General features: G+C 44.9%; 1 protein-coding gene across 1 annotated transcript in view; it reads left to right on the top strand.

Annotated features, from left to right (window-relative positions):
• The first annotated feature begins 3,750 nt into the window (after positions 1–3,750).
• The window catches only part of Taf5 (TATA-box binding protein associated factor 5), a 255,487-nt gene continuing 236,289 nt past the window's right edge, over positions 3,751–22,948 (top strand). The window contains exon 1 of the mRNA XM_080278918.1: positions 3,751–4,101. Within this exon, the coding sequence (XP_080135044.1) occupies positions 3,751–4,101 (351 nt within the window). The remainder of the gene's footprint in view (positions 4,102–22,948) is intronic.

Below are 22,948 nucleotides of genomic sequence, written 5' to 3'. Positions count from 1 at the left end.
GACTGCAGTCCCAGGCCTCCTAGGGCCAGTCCTCGGACCCCACGGTGGGACCGCCCTGGCCCCACTCACCGTCGGCCCTCCGCCTGGAGTAAGAAGCGGCAGGCCTGACTCCTGATGCTGTTTGGCTCCAGCCCCGAGGGCCCCTCACCAGGTCGAGGCCCTGACAAGAAAGGGCCTCCCTGCACCCTAGACCAGAAACCTGCCCAGACTGTGACGTCCCCAAGAGCCGTCCCGTGCCTACTATAGGAGGGCTTACCTGTAGGGCTCCCTCAGACTCCCGGGCGCCACCTCGACTAAGCCCAGACCTCAGCAGCCCAGTAACGACACAGTGAGATCCCAGTGTTGTGTCAGAGACTTAGCAGTGACAGTGCCCGTGTATTCTAAAGACAGTGAGACAGGAACACCATCAGTAAAGTGTCTCTAATCCAACGTACTCAGTGTCCTGTGTCAGTGCCTAAATTCCCAGGACTAGAGCAATATACAAGTGTGAGGCGATACCTAAGTGCAGCACACCAGTGTACTACGCAAAGACTGAGGAGGTAGACTGTATGAACAGTGTCACCATACCTATGCAATATTCTCCTGTACCCTAACTCAGGTATAATCACTGTCTGTGTGACGTGATGTAATATTGTTAACTAGCCTGACACTATACCTGTTCCACATCTAGTGCACCATTGTATGTATATTGTAAGGGAAATTGGATTAAGGCAATATATGTGTTAAGGTGTCTTGCCGAGGTTTTATGCCCTGTTCCTTTGTAAGTGTTCTATTTCTGGTCTAGAAAGAGGACCCCGCTCAGTCGCTGGTGTCTTTAGGACAAGAAGCCGCCCTAAAAACACCCAGCATAACACCTCCCACTCCTCCACATCGCACATGATCGCACCTTTTCATCTTCGTTTCACACAGTGCCATCACAGTATAACTGGCACTCTTGAACACATTCGCCACTTCCTCCCTCTTGCTCTCTTCATTCACACCTCTCACATTCCACATGGCCACGCAAGTCTGCCCATTTGGTTGGGGCCCTGGCCAGGTATTGGGCCCTCCGAGGCTCTCTGAAACGATTGCCATGATTAAGTGTGTAATGCTAGGTGTTTAAGGCTCGACTTCTCGTTCCTAGAACACCTTACATGTAGCGGGGTCCTCTTTCGAGACCGGGGCTTAGTACAAATAAGAGAGAGGCAGGACACAAAAACTCCAGGCAATAACCTTTACACGTGTATTAAGGCCCGGACACACTTCCCCCCCGAACATGTGATCGTCAAGAGGAAACGAGGCTCAGGGGTCCGTCCAACGTCCAGACTCGAATATTGAAGCAGCTGTAACCCGGTGCTTCGTTTCGTCTTGTCAGTCACATGTTCGGGGGCAGGTGTGTCCGGGCCCTTACTCAGTCAGACAAGGGACAACAGCAGATGTTACAACACAATATTTTTTACAAACACTTATAACTAGAGAATCAGTATCTCGCAGGATACTGTAGTAGTATGCACTTGAAATAACACTCGAGGCGGAGTGTGCAGAATTAGTACAGTCCAAGGTCTCTGTGCGCGTGGAGGAATTAGAGATGAGCCTCACTAAGGGAGGGCGTAAGGCAGGGTATTTATGGTGGTATGAGGCGGAGGTTATTGATAGCGTGTTCGATTTATTATTTTCTGAGGGCAAGCAACTTTTGGTAGATTATTGATACGAACTCCACGGCTTGGGGGTTTCTCTTATTGTAATACGAGGGGTGTCGCACATGGGCCTTATTCACTATCACTTGGATTCTGCATGGGTTATTCACTATTCTGCCCTGTAGTATGTTAGACCATTATTCCAGTTTCACGTAAACACATGGTCTGGTACTATGGGTGCACTTCATCGCCTCGTCACTGTTATACTACACTAAGGGTGCAATCACTGTCTCATAAGTCACTGGGCGGTGGGTGTGGCGGGTAGACACGCCGGCGACAGTTCTGCCGGGGCAGGGGCACCGCCAGGGGAGGTCAAGCTGAGAGGGCATGGAACCACACGCAGGGGCATCTTCTCTCGTCCGGGGCTGCAGGTGGCGAAGGAGCCCAAGCTTTCCGGGCTAGGAACAGGAGTCTGGCCCTCAAGACTGGGGCCGAACAAGTTCCTGAACCTCTAGTTCAGGTCTCGGCCGGAGGTAGAGGTCCTCCACCGTCGGGGCATAGGGAGGTCCTGCCCCGGTGTTTGGGGGAGAGCCTGGAGTTCCCAAGGGCTGCAGCCCCCAGGGCTAGGCGGTGCCGTCAGGGAGGAGCTGCGGCACCGGTCTGCGTCAGGGTCTGTCAGGTGGGTTTTCTCCAGGGACAGTCGTAGGGAGCAGAGGCCAGGGGGAGGCTATAGGGCCTCTCTAGTACTCTCCTACGTCCTCTGCATCGAGGGTCAGGACACTCGTCTCATGCTGGGGCGACAGGGCTGCTCTCTGCTGCTCCCGGCCGTGGGGCCCGGCTACTGGCCGTGGCTTCCCAGGGGCGCAACCATAAGGCGCCGAGGCCTGGCTACTGGCCGTGGCATGAGAGGGTGAATGGTTACCAGCGAACCTTGGGACACCTTCGAAGTGGCTACTGGCCGTCTGACGAAGGTGGGAGTGGCTACAGGCCGACTCCTGCAGGAGGGGTGTGGAGTGGCCACAGGCCGACTTGAGGGCAACACCTTCGGAGCGGCTACCAGCCATCTGATGAAGGCGGTAGCGACTACAGGCCATCTCCTTCAGCTGGTACGAGGAGCAGCTACAGGCCAACTCAGGGGCAACGCCTTCGGAGCGGCTACCAGCCATTTGAGAAAGGTGGGAGTGGCTACAGGCTGACTCCTGCAGGAGAGGGTGTGGAATGACTACAGGCCATCTCTGGAAGGACACCTGACGAAGGCGGGAGCGACTACAGGGCGTCTCCTTATTACCCTGAGGTCGGCTAGTGGCCGATTCCTTAGAGAGGGGTGGGCGGCTACCGGCCGTCCCAAGAAGGAAGACACCTTCGGAGAGGCTACTGAAAACTCCTGAAGAAGGCGGGAGTGGCTACAGGCCAACTCCTTAGGGGCGCTGGTAGGAGCTGGATAGACAGCTCCACCCCGAGATGGATGGGTGGAAACTCGCCCGGAAGGTAGTGCAGGATTCCTGCTATAGCGACGGCGGGAGGGCTCCGAGTCATAGAGGCATACTGCCCGAGCTGCCTTGTGCCGTTGTCGCGCCGAGTCTCGGTGCGCCGCTGCTGCTCCTCCGTGGGGTCCTTGTGGGGGTGTCTGGGAGTTCACGGGGGAACTATGCTGAATTCCTGGTGGACGTGGTTGGACGTTCCAAGGGACACTATGCTGTATTTCAAAGTGATTTTGGATAAGGGAATCTGGGGGACACTTAACCCTGCCAGAAACCCCGGTTATATGGTTACCACCAAACGTAGTACATGGTTTCCTGGGTACAGGAAACCATTTGGCTTGTCACTGTCTGTAGAGCTCATATGGGATCACTATACACTGCATGGATGGCATAAAATAAAAAAATGATAAATATTCCACCTGAGTGTTCGTCAGTACCTGACACAATTACGGTTTTGATGAAGGTAATTATAATGGGTAAGTTTTCAGGAAATACACCAAGGTATTGGCGACAATTTAAAAATACATTCAGATTTTAAGCACTATAAAATAATATGATTAAAAAAAAAAAAAAAACGACAATTTTGAAGATCCGGTACGTTTATTCCCATCTTAGAATGTGGCAACACTGGTGCTGAGGCTTTGATTGTAAACATGTCAGACGCCAGTGGGCCTACGTACGCTAGTTTGACGCCAGCCAACCCAACCATCATTAATGGGTTGGCCAGCGTAGACCTACAGACAGGTCAGCAGATCGCCACACACCCAGCAGTGATGAACAACGCTGATCATACCATGGTGAACGTAGTAAACACGGTGGGTGTGGGAGGGACTGGGATGCAGACGGTAGCGACACAGAACCTGGCCACTGTCCTGCCCACTGTCACTCATCACCACCAGCACTCGGATCCATCTCCTGACGCCATGGCAGACCAGGCTGCTGCATCTGTCGACAGGCAAACTCTTGTAGCTGTTCTCCAGTTTCTGAAGAAGAATAACTTGAAGGTAATAATTCTGGCGGCAGTTGCCCACTTTTGCATCAACTTCTTGTCTTGTAAGTCTGTGTACAGCTGAAAGTAAAGATCAGTTTGATGGCCATTTCCCAGTATCGCAATGGGGTGCTTTCAAAGCTGTTATTCAGGTAGATGTCACCACCATAGGGACAAACACATTCCCCGCGCTGTTTAAAAAGCATTTTTTTTTTGTTAAATATCTACACTTGTGTGAAACTGTGAATTATGGTAATGTCATATACCGTAATATAAATAATGCAAATAGAACAAGTATATCTGGTTAGTACTTGGATGGGTGACCGCCTGGGAACACCAGATGCTGTTGGCATAATGTTCTCCCTACGTGTCAAGTGGGGTTGGTGGAGGATTAGTGCCCCTCCTTGTAAAACAATAACTCTAAGCCCTTGGCCACCCTGTTTGGGATACATGGCGTCTGGCAATGAATGAATGAATGATATATATTGTAGCGTGAATTGTTTATATTTATCATAAACAGAAATTAAAATATCATTGATGGCATGTGATGGTAACCCACCATTTCAGTGGTCCCATATGATTTAATTTCTGCTATATATAGTGCAAGTTAGGTTCTTGATACATAGTTTGTTCAGACTGTAAATTACGCCTAGTGGGTATCTTGACTCATTCAGTCTCTATGTGGGCAGAAATTTAATGTTGAGTAAATGCTGGGACTTAACATTTTGCTCACCCCCTTCACCCATGCGCACAAGACAGTCCAGTGTTCAAGTTTTTTCACAAGATTTGTTTTCAAAGCAAATGCACGAGGACCAATGCTTAAAATAATAGGCCTACAATTTAGACTAGCTGTGGTCTGGTTAGGTTAGATAAAGTAAGGTACTGTAAGTGCTTTGGAGGACCTGAGGGGGGCAACACCACGGCCTTCTCAAACCGTGGCAACACGGGTCTTGTGGTGTGCATGGGTGAAGGGAGTGAGCAAAATGTTGAGTCCCAGTATTTACTCAACATTAAGTTTCTGCCCACATAGAGACTGAATGAGTCAAGATACTCACTTGGCGTAATTTACAGTCTGAACAAGCTATATTAAGAACCTAACTTGCACTAAATGTAGCAGAAATTAAATAATATAGGACCACTGAAATGTTGGGTTGCCATCATATGCCATCCATGATATTTTAGTTTCCATTTATGATAAATATAAACAATTCACGCTAAGTTATATATACGTGTGGAGGGATGGAGTTGAGAGGTATATGAAGGGGGGGGTGAGTTGGGGGGAGGGTAGTCAAATGGTGGGTGACAGAGCGACTTGGAGGCGTTTTGTCTGCTGCCACCCTTTGCGGGATTAGGGCGCCGGGCTATAGATAGAGATAGATAGTGTAGGAGGAGGAAGCTGAAAGTTAATGTAAATAAAAGAAAAGTTATGGTGTTTGAGAGGAATGAAGTCACAGAATGTACAATGAGGTTGGATGGTGAGGATATAGGGAATGTGAGTGCATTCAAGTACTTGGGTAGTGTGATGAGTACGGATAGAACTTTGGGGGATGAAGTGCGTGAAAGGGTACAGCAGGGAAGAAAGGTTGTTGGTTCACTGAAAGCAGTGATGAGGAAGATGGAGGTAAGTATGGGAGTTAAGAAGTCACTGCATGATAGTATTGTGATCCCTAACCTGATGTATGGAAGCGAGGCGTGGACCCTGCAAGAGGGGAACAAGTCAAGAGTGAGAGCAGTAGAAATGAGTTACTTGAGAGGAGCATGTGGAGTGACATGTAGGGACAGGTTGATGAATGAAGAAGTGAAGGAACGTTGTGGGGTGGATGTGGATGTGGTTGAGAAGATTAGGAGAAATACACTGAGGTGGTTTGGACATGTGGAGAGAATGGAGAATGAAAGACTGACTAAGAGGGTGTATGTAGGTGAGGTGGAGGGAAGGAGGGGCAGACCGAGGATGAGGTGGAGGGATGGAGTTGAGAGGTATATTAGGGAGGGGGGGTGAGTTGGGGGGAGGGTAGTCAAATGGTGGGTGACTTGGAGGCGTTTTGTCTGCGGCCACTCTTTGCCGGATTAGGGCGTCGGGCTGTAGATAGAGATTGATAAAGTATAACTATTCAGCTTTAAAATGGCACTAAAACCAGTATTCTATCATGAAAAGTATATTTACAGAAGACAGATCAAAGAAAAAGATCACTAAGTGAATTCAGTGCTCCCTTAACATCCATGGGGGTTAGGTAACAGAAACACCTGCGTATGTTAAAAATCTGCGGATATCTGCTACCCCCCTTAGAAACACCCCTGGACCCCCCTTAACCCTTTGGCTGCAGTGGCTGTGACGACAACATACTGACTGGGCTCATTGCAGAGAAATAGGAAAAAAATTGTATGTTTTCAACTCGTGTTTTAACCCACATAGTTAATCTTGAAAACTAAAATTTTTGTCAGACACATGTTGATCTTTCTACTATCGTTTGCAACAAACTGCATGTCTGTAGGCACTCCAAGCACGGAGAATGATTTGAGAGAATACAAGGTGTATTTTGACTGTCTGACATAAGAAATAGCTCAGGTAGGTGGAAATTTCCACCAGACCACAAGATTTTTTCCATACAAAATAGGGTTACAGCCATATTACCTCATCACAGTATTTGCCCCTGGGGGTAGGGGGGCTTCAAGAATACTCCCCCAGTATCCCTGCTTGTCGTACGAGGCGACTAAAAGGGTTGGTGGTGGGTTAGTGCCCCACCCCGTAAAAAGAACTAACTAAAAAAGCAAATAAAGCGCCTCGGACCCGGACGGACCATACGTTGACGACTAAGGAACGGACAAAGGACATTCTGAGGGTAGCAACGTGGAATGTGAGAGGAGTGAATGATGAAGTGAAAGAGAGAGAGATTGTCCAGGTGCTTGAGGATGCAAAAGTGGATATATGTGGATTGACTGAAACTAAATGGAAAGGTGAAAGGATGAGAGAATGGGAATACGGTGTAGGTATATGTGCAGGAGTCAGTGAGAATGAGAGGGCAAGAGAGGGAGTATGTCTGATGATAAGCAAGAAGTGGAAGGAGAATATAAGAGAGTATGGAACAGTGGGTGCAAGGATTGTATGGGTGAGGATGAAAGTAGGTATACAAGCATGGGCGATTGTATGTGTGTATGCTCCAACAGAGGATCGAGTGGCAAGAGTGAAAGATGAGTTTTGGGCGAGAGTAGAAGCATGTATGGACAAGTTTGAGAGGAGCGAGAGAGTGTTGTTGATTGGAGACATGAATGGCAAAGTTGGGAATGTACGAGTGGATGGAGTGGTTGGTCAGTGGGGTGTGCCAGCTGAAGTAGATGGGAATGGTAGTGCTTTGGTGGACATCTGTGCTGGTAAGGGGTTGGCAATAGCCAACACCTACTTTCGTCATAAGATGATCCACCGGTATACATGGAGAGCAATGAGGAGGATGGATGGTGAACTTGTTGAACGAAAGGCAATGATAGACTACGTGTGTGTGGATGAGCGAATGAGAAGACAAGTGTTGGATGCAAGGGTGTGGAGAGGGTGGGGGAATGGAGCCTCGGACCATCACTTAGTGATGGCCAAGGTAGAGCTGCAAAGGAAGTGGTTGAGGAGGCGAAGGGGAAAACAGGAGGAAGCAGCTCCTGTGAGAAGAGTGGAGAAATTGCAAGATAGTGAGAAAAGGACAGAGTATAAGAGCATAGTGGAAGAAAGATTGGGAAGGTATGAGCTAGAGCAGATGGAAGGGGTGGAAGAAGTATGTAAGATATTCACGGAAGAGATAAGCGCAGCGTGTGAGGCGGTTTGTGGAGTGAGGAGGAGATGCAAGGGTGTGCAAGGGACAGCATGGTGGAATGATGAGGTGAAACGAGCTGTGGAACAAAAGAAGAAGGCATATGGTGAATGGTTGGCGAGTAGAGGTAGGGGAGAAGATGAGAGAGAGAAGAGAGAGGTATATGTGAGCAGGAGAAGGGAGGTTAAGAGACTGGTGAAGGAGAGTAAGAAGAAAGTGGATGAAGAGTTTGGGAGGAATCTGAGTGTGAAATGGAGGGAGAGTAAGAAATTGTTTTGGAAGGAGGTAAAGAAAGTAAGGCAGTGTGAAAGGGGAAATAGTAGGGGAGTGAAAGATAGGAATAATAGATTGTTGGTGGAGAAGAGAGAGAAATTGAGGAGATGGAAGGAGCACTTTGAGGATTTGTTGAATGTAGAGAGTGAGAGCAGTGTGAGTATAAGTGGTTGGGGAATGGCTGGGAGAAGAAGAGATGAGAGGAGGGAGGAAGAGATCAGTAGGTCGGAAGTAGTGGAAGCGATGAAGAAGATTAAGCTGGGAAAGGCCCCAGGAATTGATGGAGTGTGTGGTGAAATGCTTAGGTATGGGGGTGAGATTGTTGTGGAGTGGATATGGAAGTTGTGTAGATTGGCTTGGGAAGAGGGAAGGGTTCCACAGGGCTGGAAATCAGGTATAATTGTTCCTCTGTACAAAGGAAAAGGGGAGAGAGAAGTATGTGGTAACCATAGGGGTATTTGCCTTCTTAGTGTGACTGGTAAAATATATGGTAGAATACTCATTGATAGGGTTAGGTATATGACAGAGGAGCTAGTTGGAGAAGAACAATGGGGATTTAGGAAGGGAAAAGGGTGTGTAGATCAGATATTTGTTCTAAGATGCTTAGTGGAGAAGTATCTAGAGAAGGGAAGGAAAGTGTATGCTGCCTTCATGGACTTGGAGAAAGCTTATGACAGAATAGATAGGCAAGGTATGTGGAAGGTATTAAGAATATATGGAGTGGAGGGGAAATTGTTGAGTGCTGTGAAGAGTATGTATGAGGGAGCTAGGGCTACGGTGCGAGTGGATGGTGAGCTGAGTGAGTTCTTTGATCTCAATGTGGGACTGAAACAGGGGTGTGTAATGTCTCCATGGCTGTTTAATATATATATGGATGGGGTTGTAAAGGAGGTACAAGGTAGGGCAGTGGATGTGGGGGTGGCCTTAATGAATGAGGGTGAGATTTGGAAGCTTCCGGTGTTGCTGTTTGCTGATGATACAGTATTGCTGAGTGAAGATGAATGGGAGTTGCAAGGTTTGGTGAATGAATTTGGGACAGTGTTTAGGAGGAGGAAGCTGAAAGTTAATGTAAACAAAAGTAAAGTTATGGTGTTTGAGAGGAATGAAGTCACAGAGTGTGCAGTGAGGTTGGATGGTGAGGATATGGAGAATGTGAGTGCATTCAAGTACTTGGGTAGTGTGATGAGTAAGGATGGAACTTTGGGGGATGAAGTACGTGAAAGGGTACAGCAGGGAAGAAAGGTTGTTGGTACATTGAAAGCAGTGATGAGAAATAGGGAGGTGAGTATGGAAGTTAAGAAGTCACTGCATGATGGTATTGTGATCCCTACCCTGACGTATGGAAGCGAGGCGTGGACATTGCAAGAGGGGAACAAGTCAAGAGTGAGAGCAGTGGAAATGAGTTACCTGAGAGGAGCATGTGGAGTAACGTGGAGGGACAGGTTGATGAATGAAGAAGTGAAGGAACGTTGTGGGGTAGATGTGGATGTGGTTGAAAAGATTAGGAGAAATACACTGAGGTGGTTTGGACATGTGGAGAGAATGGAGAATGAAAGACTGACTAAGAGGGTGTATGTAGGTAAGGTGGAGGGAGGGAGAGGGAGGGGTAGACCGAGGATGAGGTGGAGGGATGGAGTTGAGAGGTATATGAGGGAGGGGGGGGTGAGTTGGGGGGAGGGGAGTCAAATGGTGGGTGACAGAGTGACTTGGAGGCGTTTTGTCTGCGGCCACCCTTTGCGGGATTAGGGCTTCGGGCTATAGATAGATAGATAGATAGATAGTATTTGCAGTAATGAAATTAAAACACTTTTAGCATGTCTCCTATGATTTTGTTACGATATTCCAGTATTTACGTTAGAGTTTGGCGAAACAGTAACGATGTGAAGAAAGTCGTTACAAACTGTATCAGACTTCATGAATGACTTTAATCACCACTTTTATTAATCTTTTTGGTATAATGTCATGAGTCTTTTCCTAGCATTGCTGCACAGTTTGCAACTGCAAAAATGTTCGCTAGCTAATGCACTTAGCATCATGACTTCTCTGATTATCGCAAAACTATCACTAAATCACTTGTATTTTACCACAGTAATGCACAATATAATACAGTCAGCCCTCATAAATCGCGGCAATTTGGGTCTGAACCACTGCCATGATTTACATATTCCGTGATATATGAATAATAACTCTTATGTGAAAAATTAATTTGGGTCTGGACTTCGGCCAACCTGCCCCCACAGCACCCTACCTACTGTACACCTATCTGGGCACCATCAAACACAAACATACAAATTTAGGAATATGCAGTGCATGTATTAAATAGAAATAAACAATGTTAAGGGATCTCACCTTAATCCTATGACGAAATTGCTTAAGTGAATGGAGTGGGGTGGTGTTGGGAAGAACTCGTTCTTCCCAAACTCTTTCGCCAGCTTTGAAAACTTCTCTCCCTTCTCAACTTGATGAATGAGCTCCAAACGTTGACTGTATGACAATGGTGGCAGCTTCTTGATGCCAAACTGCTTAGAGCTTTTCATGGGGGGATCGGGAGGGGCCATGGCAGATAGGAGGCGGGGGGAAGTTGCACAAAAAAGGCAGGTAGCTCTCGTGCTCCACGGCGACAGTCTGTAGTGTGCGGACTGGTGGGACAAGAACAACAACAGCATTGCGGCATTAGTATGCACACTTGCCACCAGGGACATGCTGTGATTGGATGTTGGGTCTCAGTTTTCAGTTTGAATGCTGCGGGTTACGGTTCTCCTTGGAAAAGACCCACTTGGTTGCCTAGGTCCGCGATTTTCATGATTGAACAGTGATTTAAGGTTGCCGGCAGTCTGACAGCCACTTAGCCTTGATTTACGAATCCGTGCTTTATGAACACGCAATTTACGAGGATTGTTTAAAATAACACTTTCAGCCACTCTCGTATGATTTCAGTGCGATTTGGGTGCATATTGCTTCATATTACCTAAGAGAGAGAGGGGGGGGGGAAGGGCAGCAAACCAGTTTAGACCAGCTCATCGAGGGGTACAAGAGAGAAAGAGAGAGTGGGGGCAGGGAGGGCAGCAAAGCGGTTTAGACCAGCTCATTGAGGGTACATTGAAGAAAAGAAATACTCCCAGCCTGTCCTAACTTTTCCCCTTATGAATTAATGGCATTAATAAATGAGTGGCCAAAAGGAAGAGTGTTATACAGTAATCCCTCTACTATCCGATGCAATAGAGCCAAAAGCGTGTCAGGAAAGTGGTCCCGTCCGGCAAGTGGGCCCCAGCCTCCTAGACCTGTACTTATGGACCCTAACCTACCCTGACTCAGAAAAACACCTATACAACTCCCTACAGGACATGTATAGCACCTATTGAAGACCCAATTCACACCAGTAAGGGACATAATAGACTGAAATAAATGCAAAAAAAACAGAGAATGAGGTTTAAGAGGTGAGTTTATACAATATTAAACTTTCTGGGTACTTACAACAAGTCCCTGGCTCCTGGACTGGTACTTATGGACCCTACCCTAGCCTAACTCAGAAAAACACCTCCCTACTGCACATGCATAGAAAGAAGGGACATAAAAGAGTGAAATGAGGTTTTAGAGCTAAGTATGGAAAATACTGTACAGTACAATGAAACATTCTGGGTACTTACAACAAGGCCCTGGCCGTCTCGATGAATAACTCGCCTCCTCTCAGACTCTGACAGTAAAAAGGAGTACCTGAAGCACCTGCAGTACACTGTACATGAAGTCTTGCACTGAACTTAGTCATTTGCACTCAGAATTCCATTTTCTTAACACTGTGCACTCTAGTCTTACTTGCGCTCCATTGCACCTTAATGAAATTAGTGTTGCACTCTACATTTAAGTCTTTGCACTCATAAATCCAGTTTCTTAACACTACACACTCTAGTTTAATTTGCGCTCCATTGAACATCAATAAAATCAGTGTTGCACTCTGCACATAAGTCTTTGCAGGCAGAATTCTAATTTCTTAACACTACGCATTTTTTTTTTTACTGCACAACACTGTAAATTCCCGTGTGGTCTAGTGGCGAGTTCTTGCTGTTTATTCACTGTCAGAGTCTGAGAGTAGCTGATGCAGGTGGCCTAGGGGTGCTTTGCTGAGTTGCGGTGATGGACTACCCACTGCAGACGACCCTGAAGAGAGGCGCAAACTCACGTCCACCGTGACTGATGTGCTGGGCTGTGGCTCGGAGGATGAGGGCCTATCTTGGGGAGGCAATGGTGTGGAGCCAGGGCTGGGCACAGCAGGGGTCACAGGTCTGAAAAAGCTGTCAATGGTTGATTGATGCAAGGAACGACGATTTTGGTGATTAATGATGCACTGCCTGAAAGCGTGCACTTCCTCCACAAGTCCCAAGGGCCCCATCTCCCTGTCGCAGTCCGCGTGTTCCAGGTAGTCGAGAACGAACTCTATGTGTTTGCGGAGTGCGCTCAGCTTGGGGTTGGCTGGAGTAGTGTCACGCTGAGAGGAGTCCACATCATCGTTGCCGTCCTCGTTGGAATCTTCAAGGTGGGTACTGACACCTGCAACTAAAGATGCGATCTCGATATCAGACATATCTGATACCTAGGATCGCCCTCGTCGTCATCCAACCACTCACACACTTTGTCCACATCAACATCGTCGCCGTGCGCACATAGATGTGCATGGAAGTCATCCACGTCAAAACCTAGGAAATCGTGCTGATATGATAATAAACATAGTGTCAGTGAGGGGCAGTGTCTGTGGCAGCCATCCAACGGGTGACGCTAAATAGCCGTGCACACATCAGTCCTGGAAACACCCTTCACTGGTGCACTTAGGGTACCAGTGCAAGGGGCCAAAAGAACACCGGGGCAAGGTTTGACTGATGATATGTTCTGAGAAGCAGACGAGACCAACCATTTTCTAGAGTCTTGACAGGGACTTCCATGCACTGGCCCAGTTGTAGATTTGCAGACTTGATGTTGTAGCGGTGAAGGTTTTCCAAAGTCCGCTGGCCTCGCGAGTCCCGTCCCTCCCTGCACTCGTCCTCGTCCTGGAGAACAACCATCACCTCATCCAGGAACTTCTGACAAAACAGCCTTTTGTTGCCATGATCACTCCTTGGTCCACTTATTGGACGAGAGCAGTCATATTAGGTGACATAAACATGCACTTAATGCACCCATTTTCAGCCACCAACTCCCTGTCGCACTGGTGGGCAGGTGCATTATCGAGGAGAAGAAAGGCCTTTACCTGGTTGCGTGGGATTCTCAGTGTCTTCATCTGGTAATTGATGACCTCCTTGATGAAATGTCGGTGGAACCAGTCTTTGAAGATCTGGGCAGTGAACCATGCCTTCAAAGAATGGTACCAAATGACAGGAAGGACATCCATCACCCGACGAAGACACTGAGGCAGCTTTGCACGGCCAACAATAACGGGCTTAAGCCGGTGCATGCCGTTAGCATTGGCACGACACAAAGCAGATATCCTTTGCTTGGAGAGCTTGCGGCCAGGTACACGCTTCTCCGTCTTCTCTGCTAGAGTGTTCGTTGGGAAAGAGCGATAGAATAAACCAGTTTTGTCAGTGTTGTAGACTTGACCAAGAGTGAGGCCCTCCCTGTCAATCAAGCCCTTCACCTTGTGCCGAAACTCCTCAATTCCATCCTCGTTGGCTTCCAAAGCTTTGCCATGAGACTTACGGTTGGTAAGGCCATGTCGTAACTTCAATGGAAGAACCAACCCTCGGATGCCTTGAAGTCTCGGGCGCCGTGAAGCCTTGCGAACTTCTCAGCAGCAGCCTTCAGCACTGTGCCACGCACCAACACACCAGCAGCACATTGCTGTCGATACCAAATCAATGTGGAGCGGTGGACTTCAGTATACCGGGGAGTAAACACCATCTTCCTCACCACATTGCGTTTGTTCTTCGACGAGAAGTCAGCCGTGTACTGCATGAGTTTGTCGCGGGATCTCTTGATATCAAACAGAGTAGATCAGGCCAGGTTAAATTCACAGAGGATGTGTGAGGTTGACCATCCCGTGTCCACCTTGTCCAGTATCTCCCTCTTCTTCTCCGGAGTCAAAACCACTCTTTTCCCCTTCTCAGCCGGCGGGGCCATCATCACACACACTAACAAGAGGCAGGAGAGGTGCAGGAGGTAGGGCACCACCACAAAAGTGGGCACATGGCTGGCCATGATGACGAGCGTGCACTCACAACAAGAGACGTGCGATAAGTGGGGAGGATGCAGGGGCGTTGTAGCGGATGGCGGCAGAACTACACACCAAAACACAGCTGGTCCACGCCGTGCACACCGAGTTCAAATTACAGGGGGGAAAATTCGGATTTTTTTTTTAATGTTTTGCAATTTGGGGGCAATTTTGGGATTATTGAATCCCATGACCAAAATGTCTGGTAAGTGGGGTGTCCAGAAAGTGGGTGTCTGAATAGTACGGGGATTACTGTATTTGATTCACTGGATAATGCCATCACTAAAACAGCCAGGAACTGTGCCTGGGATAATGTTACATTTGCAGTGAACAGTGTCATCAGAGTTCAGTGAGATAAAATGCTTTAGTAAATCCAGCCCAGGTACCGTACTGTACCGGTATCCGCCTGCAGATATTTAAAACCGTTTATGTTATTATCTACCCGCGGATATTTAAAACCGTGTATGCTAAAAATGTGGATGTTAAAGGATGACTGTATGTGGCCAAGAATCATACAAAATTGTGCATCTTTTTTCTTTTGCTTTTCCTCACAATAGCATGCATAAACAGCCATAAACTATGCATCATTGTAAAGGTAATTTATCATAGTTTTGCATGATTCAAACCAGATTTATATATCTTTATTACTGTACTTTAGGTTTTCACCTAATTTCAGCTCATCATTTTGACTTTTGGCCACCCCAAACAGGATTGAGGCATCTGGCAATAGATAGATAGATTTTGACGTTCTGTTTTGTTTGTTTTCCTTTTTTGAACATGCTGTGATAAAGTACAACTATTCAGCTTAAAATGACACCAAAACCAGTATTTTATCATGTATAGTACAGTATATTTACACAGACTGATCAAAGAAAAATATTGCAGTGCAAATATGTGGGTCACAGGGTTGGCACCAAAGTTGGTAACCTGGTTTTACCCATCCAGGTTTTTTCAGAAAAACCCACTTGAAAAAAAAACACTATTTTGCCCAGTTTACTGTTTTTTTTTAAAAAATGTATTTAATAACAAATTCAGTTTTATTTGATTAAATGGGTTATATTTTTGCATACAATATCAGAAGGAAATTATAGTTACTTAATCATATTCTGTTTCACTGGTTAAAAAAACACAACATCGCCAAGTATTTATAATATAATATTTTGGAAGCATAATCTTAGTTATTAAAAAAAAAACTTATTACATTTCTCATCACCAACATAAGTAAAACATGCCCTTTGCAAATATGAATGTTGTTCTTTGATTTTCTCAAAACTATTCATAATACTTCAATTTTTCTAATAGCTTTTATAATCAATATCCTTTTCTTCTGAAATGATAATAATTTTGTGTCACAGTGAATTACGGTTCTTGTCATGTTACCCAACCAGTATAAAAACTTTTTTTTTTTTTTTTAATAAAAATGCAGTTCTTTGCCTCAGTGATAAAGTAAAAATGACACTTCACTTCTAAATGACTTACCAACATGAAATGATAATATTTCCTGAAAAGTAATAACATTATTCCTTACAGCAATTTCATAAAATCAGGTCAAAGTTTTCTTCATCTTAAGAATATTTTTACATTGCTTTCCTTCTCAGCAGATTCAGTTTTTATACGTCCACATGTGGTGAATACAAACTTTACAGCCAGCACTACCTTTCTCTAATTTTGAAAGTTTTAAAACTAAGAGTAAAATTGTTTTTGATAGATATAGTGGTAATTTTTTACAGGTGCACAGGGACGTCTTTTTTGGTGAAACCAAGGTATTTCTGATAGTTTTTGATGTGTTTTGAACGAATCTGACCTTCATTTCTGCTGCAAATCAGTATATTTCAAGATATCCCCCACCCCCCCTTCCCCCCACAAGAATGGGGGAGATGGGCGAACCCGGGGTTTTTGGGTGGGAGAAATCACATAATATATTGATCTGCGATAGAAATGAAGGTCAGAATAATTCACAGCACATCAAAAACCATCAGAAATACATTGGTTTCACCAGCCAGGCCGCTGCGCGCCGGGCTGTCTGGCCTACTCCCCACCGCCTTGCACCAACAATTGCCTGCCTGCTGTCACCAGCAAACCATTATCTCCTAAGCTAAACTAAGCTAAGCCATAAAATTATATTTTTCCGTGCCAAGAACAATGGGGGACCTGTGGGAAAGCGGGGTTTTGGGTGGGGAAAACACACAAAAACGAGTGATTTCCGACTGAAACTGTTATCAAATTCAAACCGAAAACACTAAAATCCTTCGGAAAAATGAAATTTTAAGCTTCTTAGGGAGTCCGTGTTTGATAACTGGGGGGCTTTGCCCCCCAGACCCCCCCTGACATTAACCAAACCTCATCTAACCTAACCTAACCGGGTGTAAATATGAAATAATGCCTTTACTCACCAGTTTACAGCTCCTGAAGTACTTACGGTAATTTTGCAGGTTTCACAGGTCGTGGCTGGAGACAAACTGACTTTCAAATCCTGCGGGACCCTAACGTATCTGAAATTCAAATTTGCGCTCCGGTTGTATCAGTTTGAACTTCACGCATGAGCAGATAGCTCGTGACGTAACAGTAGACACATGCTTTAGCCCCACCCATAAGTCACGTGAACCGTGACGTGATGGTAGACACACGCGAGACAGGACCACAATGCATTAGGCATGTGCCGCGATGGGTCTCACGTATCGCCAGACTATGTAGAGAGTAATTTTTCGGAAAATTTCCAAAAATCTTTTTTCGCGTTAATATTCATTTGCGGAAGTTGTTTCTAGGGTTCAAAATGTTCGCAATGGTGAGATTTAGATATCTGTAAGAAAAAAATTGAGATTCCAAATCCCTGTGCACTTGAAAAATAATACCGATATAGTTTTTAGTTTTATTAAGGAGTGGGGTAAATTTGTTATAAAACAGTAATCATTACTGGAGTTAACTTATACTATATGTTGTCTCATATCATTACCAAATATCAATAATTCTATAGAAATATAAACATTGCTTTCTGTTTAAAATAGATGTATTTTATAAGCTTAGATATTTGGTTACCAAAAGCAATTATTACTGGTAAGATAATGTGTGAAATCACTTATGCAACAGAATTTTCAGTAACAATTATTTAGAAGATCGAGAAATGCAAGTACAGTAGGCTCACCCAGTGCGCGTCATCACAGTGCGCGAATCGCATTGTACATGAGTGACCAAAAATCATAACGAAAAACCTTGAATGCGCGAGTTTACCCCACAAAACACGAGGTAGAGGCAAGAAGTGGCTTAAAAACGCCATTTTCCATCAGTACGCGACCCCCCCACACACAACGCGCCAATAATGACCTAGAGGCTCATGGGGAAGGTGCTCAAGAGGAGTCTACAATAAGATATCGCCAATAACAGCTTCAATAATAACGTTTTCGGCAATAACACTAAGTTAGAATAGATACCCAGTTTCTATAATAATGATGTTTATTTCGTGAATACCAAGTTGTTATACTGCCAATACGTCCATAACAAGATGAGGAATGAAACAAACAAGCAAGAAGAGATGAAGGAAATTGCCGAAAATGTGAGCAGTAGTGAGGAGGAGAGGGAGGATCCTCCCCTCACCACCTCCCCTGACTCGCCCACCGCCGTCCTCCACTACCCCACCTGACTACCAGCCGCCTCCCTCTCCACCTTCACAGCCCCACCTGACTCACCTGCTTCACCTGGCATACCTGCAACCCCCACCATAATGACTGTTGGTGCATTCTGTAAGAAATGTAACATTCAACAGGCTGTAAATTTCTTTGTCAAAGCCTGGAATAATATAACATTGGCAACCTTTAAACAAGTGTGGTGCGGCCGGGGTGGTGACGGGGGCACTGTAAGTGCATTGCCGCGTCTTAGAACTCTTGTTGTTTAAATCCATCAGGCCTGTTGTCTACAGTTGTTAAGGTGACTGCCCATATTTTTGTTATTGCAGCTATATCTGTAGTACAATGTCTGAAAAATTTGACCTTTTTTATGTCTCTAAGGGCTAAAAAATGTCCAGGTATGAGGGGGTACCGCCCATATGTAATTATTCCCATAAGATTATGTATTCCCAGTACGCGAATTCCCAGTGCGCGAGGTCATGGACTGCCCAATCTCTTGCACACTGTGCGAGCCTACTGTATATAATTAACAGAGAAAGGAGAGTAGCAAGGCAAATGACTCCTTCTCTTACTATTGTGTAGTGGGACGGATCTGTGCCAGCTTATGAATTGTGCAGTGCTCTCAAGGCTCTCATACCTTCATACCGAGTAGTCTGGCTGAAAGTCTTGCACTTATATCTTGAAGCATGTTTTGCTGTGTAGCAGGCAGCCCAAGGATAACAGCCAAACAGGTCAAATCATGATTGTATTCACTTCTCTCATTCAAATAACTGCGTGAAAAATAATATTTTTTTGGGCTATTCATAATTATGTATAGCAGAAACATTATTTTACTTAAATTGAAGGTAAACTTTGAAAAAACCAACTTTCGCCCGTTTTTTTTGGGTAATTTGTGAAAGAAAACGAAAAAACCCAGGTGGGGTTTTTGCCAACCCTGGCGGGTCAGCGTGAGAGTGGCTGACTCTAGGAATGACGTATCTGACTGGGGCTGATAATAGAGTTAATTATGTACGACAGTGACTCAGGAATGAAATGTTGACAGCAGCCTTTGTTGTACTTTTTATAGATTAGCATATATATATATATAATATGCAGTAAAAGCTTGATCTAACGAACATGGGATAAAAAGTAAGCTTGAAAAAATGAAACAATTTTTTTCCGTAAAGTACTTGTAATATTCCTGAAGCTTTCCATTCTGTCACGAGGCGTTGGTTTTCCGTAACAGAAACAAGCCAGTTTGTCTGTGACTGGGAAAAGTGTGATGCACCAGAACGTTTCTGGTTGATCACGAGGCGCGGGGCTTTGTCACAGGCCGTGGCAAAAAGCCGCTTTGTCACAGGCCGGGTGAGGCCGCTCACCTCGCCGCAGTCTACCAGCAACCCCTGCACAGTTCAAATCTTCTCTCCAAGTATGCATGATTACCTTGGCATTACAAACTTTGTGCCTTTTCTGTAGAAAATAAGCAGACCAATTGTTCGCCATGCCTAAAGTGCAGGAAAAAAAAGGAAAGGGTGAGGGTTTCTCTGGGCCAGAAATTAGAAATAATCTCGAAAATTGAGCATGGTATACCAGTGAAGACGATCATGACCGACTATGGCGTCAAGACTCAGACATTGAATAGGGAAGCATCACACCTGACACATGTTTGGGGGGCTGTGTCAGGCATAATTCTACAAACAAGTCATATTCCCCCATTTGGAGGTGAGTTTTTTAATGTTTTATTTATTATCATTGCTGTACAGTATTATTATTATTATTATTATTGTGGGTTCTGACTGTTCTGTGTGTATCATTATGACTAGCATAGGCAGCATGTGTGTATGTAGCAAAAGCAGCTATTTAGTAGCAACTTTGTATAGGCTTCAGTCACAGGTTATGGAAAAAATATGGGAAAAATCGCAAATATCCAGAATATTCCGTTCAACATATGGTTTTGGAACGAAAGCTTGAAAAAGCGGAATATTTGATAAAACGGAATAGGGGTTGGCTGAATTATTCTGTTATATCAAGCTTTTACTGTATATATACTGATTTTATGCCAATAAGGCCTAGAAGCCACGCCCACTTTCTGTGTCTGAAAACAGCTGATTGGTCAGTACAAAATGTTTGTGCAGCTGCCCACTTATTTTGTATCAAATGAGTTGACTGTTCATAAACAGACCAGATTTTTCTGTACAGTATTATTATTTATTAGAAGCACAGTATAACAATGCAAATTTCAAGGCATTAGCACGTTAGAGAGGATATTAAAAATGTCAAGTAGGTGCTACAAACGGTCAAGTCAAGGATGCATGCTCACGTTCGAATGAAGCCTATTCACTATTTCTTTGATTGTAGCAAACACAATGTAGGCACAAACAGATGACGCCAAACATACAGTAAAGTACAATATTCAGTGAACTACAGTTTGTACGACAATATACAGTAAGACCTCCCTATAACGGACTAATTGGGGCCCAAACCATTCCGAAAAATGCAAAATTCCGATAAAAGCAACAGCCGGACTTCCCCCTACTGATGCGGACTTTTTCTTATATATCAGACATTAGTTCAGATCACATGAACAGTTTTTAAACTACTTTGACTACTAGTGCAGTACTGTACTGTGTTATAACTTCACTACATTAGTCAAATGATATACTGTAATACATATAATAATACTATATGTACACTGATCTAGACTTACTGGTACTGCAGTGTACAGTATGTAACTGGGTAATAAAAGAAGTTAAGGAAATTTATCAGGTTTTGACACTTGACAGCTGTGACATGACATCAGCTGACTTGTGGTACGTTTAATTTCCTGCCGAGTGACTGGATGTTCCCCTGAGTATATTACCTTCCCAAGGATGGCTATAATCATATTGACTTTTGTCAGTTGCATAATAATTTGGGATATAACTAGACTATACACACTGTACTTCACGGACTATTGTACAATACTCTGTGTTTGGTGTCATTTGTTTGTAGTAAATTGATGGAGTGGAGGGGAAGTTGTTGAGTGCTGTGAAGAGTATGTACGAGGGAGCTAGGGCTACGGTGCGAGTGGATGGTGAGCTGAGTGAGTTCTTTGATCTCAATGTGGGACTGAAACAGGGGCGTGTGATGTCTCCATGGCTGTTTAATATATATATGGATGGGGTTGTAAAGGAGGTGCAAGGTAGGGCAGTGGATGTGGGGGTGGCCCTAATGAATGAGGGTGAGATTTGGAAGCTTCCGGTGTTGCTGTTTGCTGATGATACAGTATTGTTGAGTGAAGATGAATGGGAGTTGCAAGGTTTGGTGAATGAATTTGGGACAGTGTGTAGGAGGAGGAAGCTGAAAGTTAATGTAAACAAAAGTAAAGTTATGGTGTTTGAGAGGAATGAAGTCACAGTGTGTGCAGTGAGGTTGGATGGTGAGGATATGGAGAATGTGAGTGCATTCAAGTACTTGGGTAGTGTGATGAGTAAGGATGGAACTTTGGGGGATGAAGTACGTGAAAGGGTACAGCAGGGAAGAAAGGTTGTTGGTACACTGAAAGCAGTGATGAAAAATAGGGAGGTGAGTATGGAAGTTAAGAAGTCACTGCATGATGGTATTGTGATCCCTACCCTGACATATGGAAGCGAGGCGTGGACCTTGCAAGAGGGGAACAAGTCAAGAGTGAGAGCAGTGGAAATGAGTTACTTGAGAGGAGCATGTGGAGTGACGTGGAGGGACAGGTTGACGAATGAAGAAGTGAAGGAACGTTGTGGGGTAGATGTGGATGTGGTTGAAAAGATTAGGAGAAATACACTGAGGTGGTTTGGACATGTGGAGAGAATGGAGAATGAAAGACTGACTAAGAGGGTGTATGTAGGTGAGGTGGAGGGAGGGAGAGGGAGGGGTAGACCGAGGATGAGGTGGAGGGATGGAGTTGAGAGGTATATGAGGGAGGGGGGGGTGAGTTGGGGGGAAGGTAGTCAAATGGTGGGTGACAGAGTGACTTGGAGGCGTTTTGTCTGCGGCCACCCTTTGCGGGATTAGGGCGTCGGGCTATAGATAGATAGATAGAAATTGATGTTTGATACATAACAATGAAACAGTGAATAGGCTTCATTTGAAAATGAATTGTATCCTTGACTTCGACAGTTTATGATACATATTTAACTTTTTTAGCATCCCCTGTGAAATGCTGATTCCCTCATATTATTTTTATGTTTATTTTCTTGATCATTAACATTACTGAAGAGAAGTACAGGCCTGATTACAAACTGAGAACACATTTAATATGATTATAAGGGCAGCCACTTGAACATTTAATATGAACAAATCACCAGCTTCCACAGAAAGTGGGCGTGGACTCTAGGCCTTAGTAACATAATATTGGTAAAGTGGGCTTTTTTTTTAATGTTGGTTTTAAAAACGTTCGTAAATAGAAGGTTTCATTATTGTACCCATTGCTGCGTGTATCTTATTTTTTACAGATTGTTAAGGTTGTAATTGTAAATGTGTACAAGGGGAAGGGTGATGCCATGGAAAGGGGAAATTATAGAGAGATAAAGCTTTTAGACCAGATAATAAAGGTAATGGAGAGAGTTCTAGAAGGTATGATTAGAGAAAGAGTGAATGTTGATGAAATGCAGTTTGGGTTTATGCCAGGCAAAGGGACCACTGATGCCATATTCATTATTCGACAGCTGAGGAAAAATATATAGGAAAGAAAAGGGAACCGTATTTTTGTTTTTGTTGATTTGGAAAAGGCCTTTGACAGAGTCCCTAGAGAGGTGGTGAACTGGGCACTGAGAAAGCGTGAGATCGAAGAGTGGCTGGTTAGGGTGGATATGGCCATGTATGTGGATGCTCACACCCAGGTAAGGGTGAATGGAGATTTGAGTAATGAGTTTTCTGTGAATGTTGGTATGCATCAGGGGTCAGTCTTGAGCCTCTTATTGTTTATCACAGTAGCCTACTTGAAGCTCTCTCACGTGAGTTCAGAGATGGAATCCCACGGGC

This window comes from Coenobita brevimanus, chromosome 75 (assembly GCF_032717465.1).
Source record: "Coenobita brevimanus isolate Jiangsu-jjx chromosome 75, ASM3271746v2, whole genome shotgun sequence".
NCBI classification, from domain to species: Eukaryota; Metazoa; Arthropoda; class Malacostraca; order Decapoda; family Coenobitidae; genus Coenobita; species Coenobita brevimanus.
Note: the sequence above shows the minus strand (reverse complement) of the source record. Positions and strands in the feature narration are given on the sequence as shown.